Source organism: Erinaceus europaeus, chromosome 15 (genome assembly GCF_950295315.1).
Source record: "Erinaceus europaeus chromosome 15, mEriEur2.1, whole genome shotgun sequence".
In the NCBI taxonomy this organism is placed as follows: Eukaryota; Metazoa; Chordata; class Mammalia; order Eulipotyphla; family Erinaceidae; genus Erinaceus; species Erinaceus europaeus.
The window spans coordinates 12,645,233-12,659,853 of record NC_080176.1 but is presented as its reverse complement, the minus strand read 5'-3'; the positions used below and the strand labels follow the sequence as shown (position 1 = coordinate 12,659,853).

General features: G+C 42.3%; 1 protein-coding gene across 1 annotated transcript in view; it reads left to right on the top strand.

Annotated features, from left to right (window-relative positions):
- The window catches only part of VPS35L (VPS35 endosomal protein sorting factor like), a 103,886-nt gene that overhangs the window by 50,929 nt on the left and 38,336 nt on the right, over window positions 1–14,621 (top strand). The window contains exons 15-21 of the mRNA XM_060172866.1: window positions 3,265–3,311; window positions 4,171–4,282; window positions 5,275–5,391; window positions 9,249–9,302; window positions 10,198–10,278; window positions 11,594–11,656; window positions 11,942–12,027. Coding sequence (XP_060028849.1) covers window positions 3,265–3,311; window positions 4,171–4,282; window positions 5,275–5,391; window positions 9,249–9,302; window positions 10,198–10,278; window positions 11,594–11,656; window positions 11,942–12,027 — 560 coding nt within the window. The remainder of the gene's footprint in view (window positions 1–3,264; window positions 3,312–4,170; window positions 4,283–5,274; window positions 5,392–9,248; window positions 9,303–10,197; window positions 10,279–11,593; window positions 11,657–11,941; window positions 12,028–14,621) is intronic.

The window sequence follows — 14,621 nt, the reverse complement described above, 5'->3', positions numbered from 1 at the left end:
GTCCTCCTAGTTTCTCTTCTGCTTGTAGGGACAAGGGAAGGACTCAGTAGTGTTGGGTTAGGGCTTTATCGTTATGATTCATTCCTTGCTCATTGATTCCTTAACCCTTTCTCCAAACACAGTCAGGTTGGGTGTTGGGATTCTAATGTATCAGTTTTTTTTAAATATTTATTTTATTTATTTATTCCCTTTTGTTGCCCTTGTTGTTTTATTGTTGTAGTTATTATTGTTGTTGTTGTTGGATAGGACAGAGAGAAATGGAGAGAGGGAGGGGAAGACAGAGAGGAGGAGAGAAAGATAGACACCTGCAGACCTGCTTCACCGCCTGTGAAGCGACTCCCCTGTAGGTGGGGAGCCGGGGTTTGAACCGGGATCCTTATGCCGGTCCTTGTGCTTTGCGCCATCTGCACTTAGCCCGCTGCACTACAGCCCGACTCCCAATGTATCAGTTTTTTTAAAAATATTTATTTATTCCCTTTTGTTGCCCTTGTTATTTTATTGTTGTAGTTATTGTTGTTATTGATGCCATCGTTGTTGGATAGGACAGAGAGAAATGGAGAGAGGAGGGGACGACAGAGAGGGGAAGAGAAAGATAGACACCTGCAGACCTGCTTCACTGCTTGTGAAGCGATTTCCTGCAGGTGGAGATCCGGGGGCTCGAACCTGGATCCTTATGCCAGTCCTTGAGTTTGGCGCCACGTGCCCTTAACCCACTGCGCTACCACTGGACTCCCAATGTATCAGTTTTTAAGGAAACATAACTCACTCCACAATAGAACCCAATCTGATATTGGGAAGAAGAGACAGAAATATGAATCAAGTCAGGATTCTTGGGGGGGAGCAATGATAGGAGCTCCACAGTCAACTGTTACCTTAAATCAGGTAAATATCTCAGTCACAAAGGGACACAGCAGGAAAGAATTATACTAAATATTTATTTTATTTTTCTTTTTATACAAATTTCTTTTTATTTAATTTGATTAATTTATTTATTTGCCTTCAGGGTTATCGCTGAGGCTCAATGCCTGCACTATGAACCCACTGTTCCTGGTGTCCATCCTTTTTCCATTGTTGTTGCTGCTGTTGCATAGGACAGAGAGAAATTGAGAGAGGAGGGGTAGACAGAGAGGGAAGCGACCTCCCTGTAGGTGGGGAGCTGAGGGCTTGAACCAGGATCCTTAAACAGTCCGTGCTCTTCACAGTGTGTGCACTTAACCCGGTGTGCTACTGCCCAGTCTCTATAAATATCTTTTCTACATTTTACAAAGAAGTGGCTTACCCTATCTCCACCCCTCCATACACATATGGGAATAATTTCCATGGATCCATGGACTGTTCTGGAAAGTACTTGAGAAGTACTTGAGAAGTACTGAGGGTGGGTAGATAGCATAATGGTTATGCAAAGAGACTGTCATGCCTGAGGCTCCAAAACCCAAAATGCCTGAGGCCCCTGACCACCATAAACCAGAGCTGAGCAATGCTTTGGTTAAAAGGAGGGGATGGAGCCCAGTGCCTGGTGAACACTTAACTGTCAAGGCTGTGGTTATAAGACCTCTAGTCATGAGGTCGACTTTGTCTGGACCTTCCAGGACCTTCTCCTAACCACTCCCCAAGAGAATTCTTCTGTCATTGATTTATTTTTAAAACACTAGAGCTCTTTTAAAGAGACATAATTGACTTAAGAGAGCTCTAAGGCCATTCTTAGTATACCACAAAAGTATCTACTTCCTTTGGGGGAAAAATGGGTTTCAAAGTGCATGGAGAAGAAATGTGAAAAGCCCAGCTTTGGCTATCAGCTGCTTTGGTCATGTCTGCCTTGTTGTGTCATCTTGGTCTCGGCAGGTCACTGTTCTGTAGCTTTCTCGTCTGTGAAATGGGAGAATAGAGAGCCTGCCTGTTGGGTGACCAGGAGAGGGCAGAGCGTGCTCACTGTGACAGGTCTCCACCAAGACTGGCTCAGTCTTCTACTGAGAATGCCATGGAGTGTCAAGAAGATAGCCCAGTGTTAGAACACAGGACTCACAGTCCTGAGGCCCCAGGTTCAGTCTCCATCGACAGAGCTGTACGACAGAGCTGAGTGGTGCTCTGGTCTCTTGTTTTTACCTCAGAGAAAGAAAATGAGTGAATGAATGAATTCCACAGGTACCTCACTAAATGGGGAGGAAGATAGGGAGTTCCTAGGCGAGACGGGGAGCAAAGTAACTGTCCTCATCAGCGTTCTAGAGCTTCCTCCCACTAGGACTAGTACAAGGACCCTGGCCTAGTACTTCAGGTGGGATGGTTGTCCTGTATCATCTGCCTGAGGACCAGGCAACCCAGGAATCACCAAGGCTGGTGGCCAGCCCAAGGTTAAGCTGTTGGTTATTGGTGACACTGGACTTAAACCCAAGCATGCTTTATGCCAGGGCCCCAGTTCTTACCCATTATCCTAAGTGCCATGAAAGAGAGTTTCTCCTCTTACTCTCCTGTGCTAGGTGCTGAGAATTATGTAAACAGACCGCATAGGTCACTTTTACTTTAGAGCATTGCTTTGGAAACCTCTCTGTGGAAATTGTTGTTTTAGATTCTCCAGCTTGATGCTTTTTTTTTTTTTTTAAATAACCACAACACTTAACATAGACTCTTTTTTAAATAATGTATTTTGCAAACATTATATTATTCCTTCAAATTTTGTTAGTTTTTCTCCTTTTAACTTTCATTATTGGATAGAGACAGAAATTAAGGAGGGAGCCAGAGAGGGAAAGAAACAGAGAGACACCTGCAGCTCTGCTTCACTTGTGAAGCTTTCTCCCTTCAGATGGAGTTTAGGGGCTTGAACCTGGGCCCCTCCACACTGCAATGTGTGCATTTAACCAGGTCCACCACCACCTGCCCCACCCTGAATCCTTTGATAGTTTCACACTGCACCCACCCCAAAGTTCTGTGTCCCCAACCTCCCACCATCCCAAAGATAACCACCAGAGTTCTCACAAAGTCTTACAAGTGGTTTGCTTCAGGCTGTTAGTTTGTTTTTGCAAGTTGATGTGTATCAGCTTCTACATATGAGTGAAAACATTGTTATCCTCCATCTCTTTATTTCACTAAGCATAATGACCTGATGCCTGCCTCAAGAAGTTATGGGCTATATACTTGATGGAACACTATTCTGCAAAAAAAAAAAAAAGATGATATTGTGTCCTCTGGGACAAAATGGATGGAACTGGTGCTTTAAAAAAAATCACATCTTAATTATTTGATTATTTTCCTTTTTTATTTACTTACTAGGCTCTGTTAACTGAGATGATGGAGAGGTGCAAGAAATTAGGAAATAAGTAAGTATTTGAAAACATGAGTTTGACAATGACAATTGCCTGCTTCCATGAATGGGAGGACCAGTGGAAGGGCAGGAAGCAGGGAGCTTTGGGTGCTGTCTCTGCTTTCTGAGCTTTGTGATGCTGGGCCATCGCCTGGCCTTTCTATGCTCACTCTCTTCCACTGTAATAATGGGAGGGCCAGGATGAACTTGATCAAGGGGTGGATGGGGGTCACCCCTTGGTCTCCTTTCTTCCTCCTGGCAGTAGATGTGAGAAGCCTAGGGTGGGTGGATTTCATTCCTGTGTCCCTGTTTCTCTGAGCCATGCTTTTCAGAGGAAAGATGGACATGCATTTTCAACTTGGATCAGTGTTACTTAATGTTTCATTTTATTAGTGCACCAGTTCATTGAAGGCTTACTCTACTTTTAAGTGGATTTGATCTTTCCCTCATTTACCTTTCCATCCATCCATCCATACATCCATACATCCATCCATCCTCCACTCATCCAGGCAATTCATCATTTGTCAAATTTCAGATATTCTTAAAAGTCTATGTATGTCTGCTGTCTTCTGTACTCATCTCCTCCCAACCCCCAGCCTACCATTAAAGGTCTTTAATCATCTTTCTTGGAGACATTTTTTTTTTTTTTTTAAACCAGAGCACTACTCAGCTCTGGCTTATGTTGGTGCCTGGTATTGAACCTGGGACTTTGGAGCCTCAGGCATGAGAGTCTCTTTGTATAACCACTGTGCTATCTACCCCCATCCTGAAACATTCCAGACTCTGAAACCGAAGTGATTGTCATTGTTGGGAAGCCCTGCTGAAAAATCTGTCTTGTGTTATGTGTGTCTCTGTCTGTCTGTCTTTTCTAACAGTGCCTTGCTGCTGAATTCCGTGATGTCAGCTTTCCGGGCTGAGTTCATTGCCACCAGGTCCATGGATTTCATTGGCATGATTAAAGAATGTGATGAGTCTGGATTCCCCAAGGTAGGGAGTATTTCCCCAGTAACCCTCTCTCTTCATCCCAGTGTTGGGGAACAGTGTGGGCAGCAGGAAAGCAAGTGAGGTCTCTGTGAAGGACAGACTGGGAAGAGTTATCACTGGGGATTATTAAGATACATGTCTTGCCTTTGAGTCAGGCCTCAGAGAGTCTTCACCAAATCCACTCACTCCAAATTATCCTGGAGAGATCATGGTCTCGCCTCTTTATCATCTTTATTTATTTACTGGGTAGAGATAGAAATCAAGAAGGAAGGAAGAAATAGAGAGGAAGAGAAGCACCTATAGCGCTGCTTTACCACTTACAAAGCTTTACCCTGCCAAGTAGGGACTGGGGGGCTCGAACCTGGATCCTTGCACCTTGTAACATGTGCGCTCAACCAGGTGCACCACCATCTGGCCCCTAGCCTTTATCAATATATGCTCTGTCACTTGAAAAAATATATATGCTTTTTTTTTTTTTTTACTACCACCAGGGTTATTGCTGGTGTTCAGTGCCTGCCTATGAATCCACCGCTCCCTGTGACCATTTTTCCCCTTTATTTGATAGGATAGAGAGATATTCTGAGAGGAGAGGAAGAAAGAGGAGGAACGATACAGAGACACTTGCAGTACTTGCTTCACCACTGGTGAAACCTCCTTCCTGCAGGTGGGGAGCAGGGGCTTGAACCTGGATCCTTGCGCATGGTAATGTTTGTGCTAAACCAGGTGCTCCACTGCCCAGCCCCAACTTCAGTCATTATGAGACGCTTCATCCAGCAGAATGTCTGGGCTCTCAAGTTAGACTGGCACAGAGGCAGGCTTTTTTTTGTTGTTGTTGGAGCTTCTCAGTGTATTTTGCAGAAGTCTGTGGCAGAGCTTCAGAAAGAGGTCCTTAGGAGGTTGGGCTTAAGGCCAGTTAGATGCGACAACCTTTTCCTTAAAGCCTCAAGTTACACTGAGAAGTCTCCAGGATGGTAATGGCTTGCTATTTTTCTTAGCATCTTCTTTTTCGCTCGCTGGGGTTAAACTTGGCCTTGGCGGATCCTCCTGAGGGTGACCGACTTCAGATTCTCAACGAAGCTTGGAAAGTTATCACTAAGCTGAAGAATCCACAGGTGAGTGAGTGATTAGATATCCCTTAGATTGACTTTTTTGTCCAAGTTGTTTCATATGTCCTTTCTTTAAAAAAAAAAAATCTGTTAACTGACCATAACTCTGTTTTGTTTTTCCTAAGAAATCTACTTTTAGAAATTATAATATTTGGGAGTCTGGCGGTAGCGCAGCGGTTAAGCACACATAGCACAAAGCGCAAGGACTGGAGTAAGGATCCCGGTTCGAGCCCCTGGCTCCCCACCTGCAGGGGAGTCGCTTCACAGGCTGTGAAGCAGGTCTGCAGGTGTCTTTCTCTCCCCCTCTTTGTCTTCTCCCCTCCTCTCTCCATTTCTCTCTATCCTATTCAACAACGACATCAACAACAATAATGAAAATAATAAGGGCAACAAAGGGAAAAAAATATATAATAAAAAAATTTTTTTAAAGAAATTATATTTGTTGATTCATAATAGATAACTGTTATATTTCTTTTTGTTATTGTTTTATGTGGGAAGTAATGATTTATAAGCCACTTGTCATATAGGTGTAATTTCTCATCTTTCCAAAATAAGTGTAAATGCACCATTCTCACCACCAACCTAGTCTTCCTCCGCCATTGTGTGCTGGGGTCCTCCGTGCCTTCTCTGACCCTCCCACCATCTTATTCCAGCAGACTACGTCTTAGAGATAACTTCAAAGGCATGTATTTTAAAATTTATATTAGCATCTTTTTAAAGCTGGATTCTGAAAAGGGCTCTATTCTGAGGTGCAGACTTTGAACTTTGCCTCTTCCAATGGTAGCACATGGGCAAGAGAGCTGTCTAGGGCTACTTCTGCAAAGGCCCTAATCCCGTTCATGAGGGCTCCACCCTCATACCCCAATCCCAGTCATGTAGACCCCAGCTCTAATGCCATCATTTGGGGTTAGGATTTCAACATACAGATTTTGCAGAGGACACAGTAAGTGCATAACATAGCAAGTAGCCAAGTATAGGTATGTAACATTTGATGTTTTCTGAGGAGGAAGTATTGCAGAGGAGCTCAATTATAAACACACTACAAAACCACCACATTAACAACGGTATATTCAGAACAATAGTATGATTTAGGAAAATTAGGAACTTCATTCTGAAAGTCTATACCTAGGTCAAGTTTAGCAAAATGCTCACTACATTCCAGCTGTTCTGGAATTCTACCTTTAACCTAACTCTGTTTGTCTAGTGAAAATACCATTAAGGATACTTAATTCAAAAGCATCTGAGACTATCCATGGTAACTTTACTTTGGTGGTTCAAAGCAAAACCTTACACCAGAAGTCTTTACTGCTTTCTCTAGTCTTTAACTTCATATGCATGTCATTTAACTTACAGTATTTCTGGCATGCCTCTGTAATTGAGATAGCTGATTTCTCCTCTATTTCTTTTCCATGAAGAGGCAGAACAGAAGTGGTATATCTATACTGTATCATTTTTTTCTTGATCATTTGTTTCCCAGCTGAGTTTTGCCCTGGGCATCCAGCCTTACCAAGTTGTCATTATCAATTCCATAATCATCTTGTTCTGTCCCCATGGGCTCCCTCTCACTGGAATCTAACATATTTCTTCATTAAAGCCTTGAATTTTCTTAACCTTTTTACAAGTATACATATCAGCCCTCTACAGGACAAATGGTTTGTTTATTTTTTTAAAGGCTGGAATCTGCATTGTTTTTTTCCCTTGTAGGACATGCAAAAATCACACTTGAGGCAAAGTGTAGTCCTAACTAGATCTGCTGTCAGGTTTTTCACTGAGGGGTGGTGTGGACTCCCCACAGTCAGCTCTGCTGCCCTGGCATTCTTCCTGTTCTCCAAGCATGCCAGAACCTCCAGATTTCTCATTTGGCTCAAGTGAAATCCTAGAATGGAGGTGTAACCAGTTTCAGGAAACTTAGCTTTTTTTTTTCATACCTCACCTTCAGAGTAGAATAGACTAGTAAGCTAGATTCCTGTGTAGAGAAACCACTCTTAAAATTCCTACTATGTACAGAAAACTGAGAAATTTTACACATGTACCAACAACTGTATTTACTATTAACTGTACCCCATTAATCTCCTCAATACCATTTTTTTTAAATTCCCTATTACGTGGGGCCAGGTGGTGACTTACCTATTAGAGTACCTGATGACCTAAGTTCAGGCCTCTGGTGCCCACCTGTAGAGGCCAAGCTTCTTGAGCAGCAGAGCAGCTTTGTGTTTCTCTCCCTCCCTCTCTATCCCACCCCCCTGCATTTAAAAAAAAAAAAGGTGAGGGCGAGGTGGTGGCGTACCATGTTGAGCGCACATGTTACAATGTGCAAGGACCTGGGTTTGAGCCCCTGGTCCCTACCTGCAGGGGGAAAGCTTTGTGAGTGGTAAAGCAGTGCTGCAGCTGTCTCTCCATCTCTCTCTCTCACACACACACACATACACACACACACATACACACACACACACACACACACACACACACACACCTTTGATTTCTGGCTATCTCTATCAATTAAAGATAATTAAAAAAAAAAAGTGAGGGAGTCAGGCGTAAGGATCCTGGTTTGAGCCCCTGGCTCCCCACCTGCAGGGGAGTCGCTTCACAAGCGGTGAAGCAGGTCTGCAGGTGTCTTTCTCTCCCGCTCTCTGTCTTCCCCTCCTCTCTCCATTTCTCTCTGTCCTATCCAACAACGATGACAACAATAAAAAAACAACAAGGGCAACAAAAGGGAATAAATAAATATTTAAAAAAAAAATGTGGCCACCACGAATGATGAAGTAGGCGCAGGTACCAAGCCTCATCATTCCTAACCTTGAGGGGGAAAAAAAAATCCTATCACTTATCCCCCCTCTCCCTCCCCCACTCCCTTGTTTTAATGTGATCTTGAGACCTCTCACATGAACAACAACCACTACTGAGCGGCTTCCCCAGGTCAGCTTTTTCATTCTTTATTTTAGATAGAGAGAAGAGATACCACAGCATTGCTCCACCATTCACAGAGTTCCCTCAGTGCCACCCATGTGCTCCCATGTGGTGCTGGGACTGGAACCTGAGTCTCACACTTTGCAGGTCATGCTCTATCAGGTGAGCTAGCTCCTGGCCACACTTGTCAACTTTTAACTAGGGAGGCCCTTGAAGGATTGCAACTTGGTGAGCTTTGCCACGGGTCATACATGGTATTTTTTCAAATTACTTTTTTTTTAAATTTTATTTTTACTTAAAAATTTTTTTTTTTTAGCATAATGTAAAGATACTCTCATGCCTGAGGTTCTGAAGTCACAAGTTCAATCCTTGGCACCACTATAAGTCAGAGCAGATTAGTGCTCTGGTATTAAAAAATGGTAAATAAATAAATAAATAGGGAGTCGGGTGGTAGTGCAGTGGGTTAAGTGCACATGGTGCAAAGCACAAGGACCAGAGTAAGGATCTGGGTCCAAGCCTCCGCCTCCCCACCTGCAGGGGAGTTGCTTCACAAGCGGTGAAGCAGATCTGCAGGTGTCTCTCCTGCTCCCCCCTCTCTGTCTTCCCCTCCTCTTTCCATTTCTCTCTGTCCTATCCAACAACAACGACATCAGTAACAACAACAATAACTATAGCAACAGTGAAAAACAACAAGAGCAGCAAAAGGGAAAATAAATATAAAATTTTTTTTAAATAAATAAATAAATTTGGCCTTTTCAAATAACCATAATTTTTTTTTTTTTTTTAGGTTTTCTTTATAACTTACCAGAGTACTGCTCAGCTCTGGCTTATAGTGGTGCAGGGGACTTTGAAACCTCAGGCATAAGAGTCTTTTTTGCATAACCATTATGCTATCTCCTGCACCCTAGCCATGGTGTTCTTGTTATAATGGCATCTTTCGTCTTCCTTTGTAGGATTATGTCAACTGTGCTGAAGTGTGGGTAGAGTATACCTGCAAGCATTTCACGGTATGGATTTTGAAGGAATTCTTTGTTTTTATGCTGATACTAATATAGCCAGCTTGGGCATTTTACAACAATGGTTGTTCTGACGTTTATAAGTATTGCCCCTTTGTTATATCGAATGAGGGAACTATATTACCCATATCCAAACGTAAGCGTTCTGTGTTCACTTATAAATCTGGGAAGTGCTGTGTTTGTAGAGCACGTAGTTTTTCTCACCATAGGCTGCAGTATGCTGTGTGCTAGGCACTTCCCCCCATGAGCCACCCAGTCTCATAGGTACCAACCAGGAGACTTGGCTGTGTCCCTTACAGAGACTAGAAACCAGCACACTTCTCCCATGGAGGACCCAGTAGGAAGTGTTTGAGGTTTTATAACTGAATGACCTTTGACACATGTGTCTGACTCTGCCATTGCAGTACCAGAACAGCCACAGACAACATGTGAGTGGGCACATTGTTGACCCTCTGAAATGTGATCCTCTAAATATTTGTAATCACAAAACACTGTTCTTTGAATGCAGACACCACTCAGCACTCACAGGCATGTGAACGCAGGCACTGGGCTGTGGCTGCGCTATGGGTGGCTGAGCACTATTCAGGAGTTTGAAAGTAAAGTGGCCAGCAGTCCCTGATGTCTGCGAGGAGAGTCCTGGGACCAACGGGCAGAATGTGTCACAGCCCTTTACAGTTTTACCAACTCCCAGGGAAATCAGCGTGGGATGAGGACACTGGGCCTTTGAGGATGGGGTCTTGGTCCTGACTTGTGGTGACTTAGCCATACTTAGGAAGCTGTGGTGGGTGGCAGAGAATTTGGTGAAACTGTTTCCTGGAAGGTGTGTGAACAGCATTAGAAAAAAGGTCAGCATCTAACAAGGACTTGAATTCTCTTCCCTGTGTAGAAGCGAGAGGTGAACACTGTTTTGGCTGATGTCATCAAGCACATGACGCCAGACCGGGCCTTTGAAGACTCCTACCCACAGGTAACAGACTTGCATTTCTCAGTGACACACCATGAGGAGTTTTTATATTTTGTATCAATTATTATCTGTATGTGGTGTTGTTATTTGTGTGTGTGGCTCATATGCCTCACATATGAATGGTACCACTGAGTGATTTCCATGAGCCACTTTTCTATACTTATCTGAGAGAGGGAGGGAGAAAAAGAGAGAGGAGAGATATCACAGCTTTGGTCTAACATCAGTGGAGATCCCCAGTGCTGTCGACAGTACTCCCATGTGGTGCTGGAGCTCAGACCCAGGGCTTCCCCATATCAAGGTGTGGACTCTCCCAGCTAAGTCATTTCCTGGTCCCTATTTCATTTTATGTATTCATTTAGTTCTATACTGGGGATCAAACTCTGGGCCTCACACGTGGGAGGCATGTGCTGTATCATGGGGCTTTGTTGTGGTCAGTTGAACAGCCATATTGTTTGGGTCACCCTGAGTTTGAATCCTTACTCAGCCATGTCCTACCCATGCGGCCTTTGCCCACCTGCATAGTCCTGTTGGGATTTAGTTTTCTCACCTGTAACTTGGGAATGGTAGAAGTTCCTGTCCTCAGGGTGATTGTGAGGGTGCGGTGTGGTACCGGAAGTCCTGGCACAGTTAGTTGGCACCCTTCAGCATGGTTGCTTGCATTTCTCAGTTAAACTGACCTTTTCTTTGGAAATACATTCAGGCTTACAGGGACATAGAGAAAATAGGTCAGAGAGCTCCCACTATTTTATTCTTTACCAAAATCATCTGCTTGTTAGCATGTGTGAGGTCACCTTTGTCATAACTACAGTTTGTATTCGTATATGCATAGAAATGCATGCATTTGTGGTCCAGGAGGTGGCACAGTGGATAAAGCATTGGACTCTCAAGCATGACGTCTTGAGTTTGATCCCTGGCAGCACATGTGCCAGAGTGATGTCTGGTTCTTTCTCTCCTCCTATCTTTCTCATGAATAAATAAATTCTTAAAAAAATAAATAAATGCATTTGGATTGGATGTTTTCTTCAGTCATATAAGGGTAAGTGCAAGTATCATGTCACTTTGCCACATGACACTTGCCTTGTTGCTTTGTTCTCCCTTTTACGGAAGAGGAAGTCGTTGGCTAATAGGTTGCTTCCCCAAGACTACAGATGACAATCACAAATTGAGACAAGACCTAGCCTAACCTATTCTTTCCCTGTTCATTGAGCAATAAGAGGTTCCTCATTGTGATTATAATGGCAGATTACTAAAAAGAACTGCTCTCTCTTAGAAATCCATGCCTTATTAACTGAGATACGTTGTCTGTTTTGTTTTGCAGCTCCAGTCAATAATTAAGAAAGTGATTGCCCACTTTCATGATTTCTCAGTTCTTTTCTCAGTGGTAGGTGACATTTATTAATTATTTTAATTTTCTTAGTAATTTTTCTCAGAATCGGAGATTCCTGAATGTCTCAATAATTCTTTCATGGCGCACTAGGCCAAAAGACATACTTTACATTTTCTTTTATGGGCACTTTTAGATTCAAACCACTTAAGAATTTGTGTCTTTACAATTTAAGCAGTATTGGAAAAAATAACATACACAGACTGAAGGGAAAACACTATCTTTAGTATTTCTTCCAGTGAGTTGTCTGAATTGCATGCAGAGTGCTTTTTTTATTTTTAGGAAAAGTTTCTCCCATTTCTGGACATGTTCCAAAAAGAGAGTGTGCGGGTGGAGGTTTGCAAATGCATCATGGAAGTTTTTATCAAGTAAGTATAGCACACTGTTATCAGAAGCTTTGATTCCTAATACCCCTGTGAAATCTGTTGATAAGAAATCAGTAGATGCTCTTAGAAGTTTGAGGCTGGGCTGGGGAGACAGCATAAAGATTATGCAAAAGCCTTTCAAGCCTGAGGCTCTGAGGTCTGAGGTTCAATCCCCAGCACCACCATAAGCCAGAACTGAGCAGGGTTCTGGTAAAAAAAAAAAAAAAAAAGAAGTTCGAGGCTGTGTGTATGTGTGTGTCACACCTAAAGTAACACAGAATGGAAAACCATATGAAAAGGAGCAGTCATGGGGTTGGGTGGTAGCACAGCAGGTTAAGTGCACATGGTGCAAAGCGCAAGGACTCGTGTAAGGATCCTGGTTCAAGCTCCCAGCTCCTCACCTGCAGGGGAGTTGCTTCACAGGCGGTGAAGCAGGTCTGCAGGTGTCTATCTTTCTCTCCTCCCCCTCTCTCTTCCCCTCCTCTCTCCATTTCTCTCTGTGCTATCCAACAATGAACGACATCAGCAACAATAATAACCACAACAAGGCTACAACAACAAGGGCAACAAAAGGGGGGAAAATGGCCTCCAGGAGCAGTGGATTCATGGTGCAGGCACTGAGCCCCCACAATAACCCTGGAGGCAAAAATAAATAAATAAATAAATAAATAAATAAAGAGCAGTCACAGGAAAAGTCCCTAACTCAGGAGGTCCTGAGTTCTATCTCTGGCATCACATGGGTCAGAGTGATACCCTGGCTCTTTCTCTCTCCTTTCTGTCTCTTACTAATAAATAAATAAGTCATTAAAAAAAATTAAATTGTGGTCAGTTTTCTTTTTAAAATATTTATATATTAAATTATATTTATGTATATGTTTAATGAAAGTGAGCTACAAAGAGAAAGATACAGAGAGACTAGAGCACTGGTCAGCTCTGGATTGTGGTGGTGCTAGGGACTGAACCTGGGAGCTCAGAGCTTTAGGCATCAAGACCATTTGTATAACCATGATGCTGACTCCCCAACCCTGTGATGGGTTTTAAAATTTAATTCCTTTTATTGTATTGATTGAATCTCCATTTCTCCAACCTGCCTACTTCTGGTGGTACTTGAAATTATTGTCAGTGGTACACAGAATGGAACATTTTATTTATTTATGTTTTTGTTTATTTATTATTTTAAAAGACTTATTTATTTATTTTTAGCTGGAAACAGACACAGGGAGAGTGAAAGAGACCATAGCAGCAAAGCTTCCTTCAGTGCTGTCCAAATGAGCACTGTAAATATTATTTTACTGTAAATATTATTTGTTTGTTTGTTTTACCAGAGCACTGCTCAACTTTGGCTTATGGTGGTGTGGGGGATTGAATTTGGGACTTTGGGGCCTCAGGCATGACAGTGTCTTTGCATAACCATTATGCTGTCTCCCCACCCTATTTTTTTTTTAAGTTGTATATTTTAAATTTTATTTACTATGGGCCATGTAGTAAGTTATTTTGCAGAACAAGGTTAATCTGGACAAAGAAAGGGAGGAAGAGAGCGTGAACAAGAGAGATAACACAGATTAGTTCTGGGCCAAGGAGAAAACTCAGCCTTTTAGAATACAGGCTTAATCCCTCATAACACCTCCTGCTGGAGCTGAGCAGTGCTCCAGTTTCTGTCACAATAACTGAATATAAGCAGTGTGAATTGAAAAAGCAGCTACTTTAACTATTAGATATGTGGGTATAATTTTTCTAATAATTTTTTTCTAATAATAATTTTATTGTGCTGTCACAATAACTAAATATAAGCAATGTAAATGGAAAAAGCAGTTACTTTATTAGATATGTGGGCATAATTTTTTTCTTTTATCATATTATTGGGGGGTTACTAGTTTACAGTATAGTTGTTGGCTGTGGGTGTGATTTTTAAAGATTTATTTTAGTTTAATGAGAGGCTCCCCACCTGCAGGGGATTAGCTTCACAAGCAGTGAAGCAGGTCTGCAGGTGTCTATCTTTCTCTCCCCCTCTCTGTCTTCCCCTCCTGTCTCAATTTCTCTCTGTCTTATCCAACAACAACAACATCAATAACAACAACAATAATAACTACAACATTTAAAAAAAAAACAAGGGCAACAAAAGGGAATAAATAAATAAATAAATAAAAGTAATCAAGAGGGAAGTGAAAGATAGAGAGGGAGACAGAGAGACACCTGCAGCACTGCTTTATCTCCTATAAAGCTTCCCCTCTGCACGTGGGGATTGGGGGCTTGAACCAAGGTCCTTATGCTCTATAATGTGTGCACTTAACCAGGTGCACCACCACCCAGCCCTGTGTGTATGAATTTAAAAACTTGAAATTCAAAAAACTACAGTTTGAAAAATTCAGTTAGATGTTACTTGAATATGTATTTTAAGATTTTCTTATGTGATCTTTTTAAAAGATTCATTCCTTATGCTTGGAACAAATAAACCTATTTTACCTAAATAAAGATTTGTTACCTTCTCCTTTTTATTATTTGGGAATCCAAATGAAGTATTTTCCTTGGTACTCAATGCATTTGTGGAAAAGTTGTGGAGAGCCTCCGAAGGTTCTGGGAACACAGTGAATAAACAG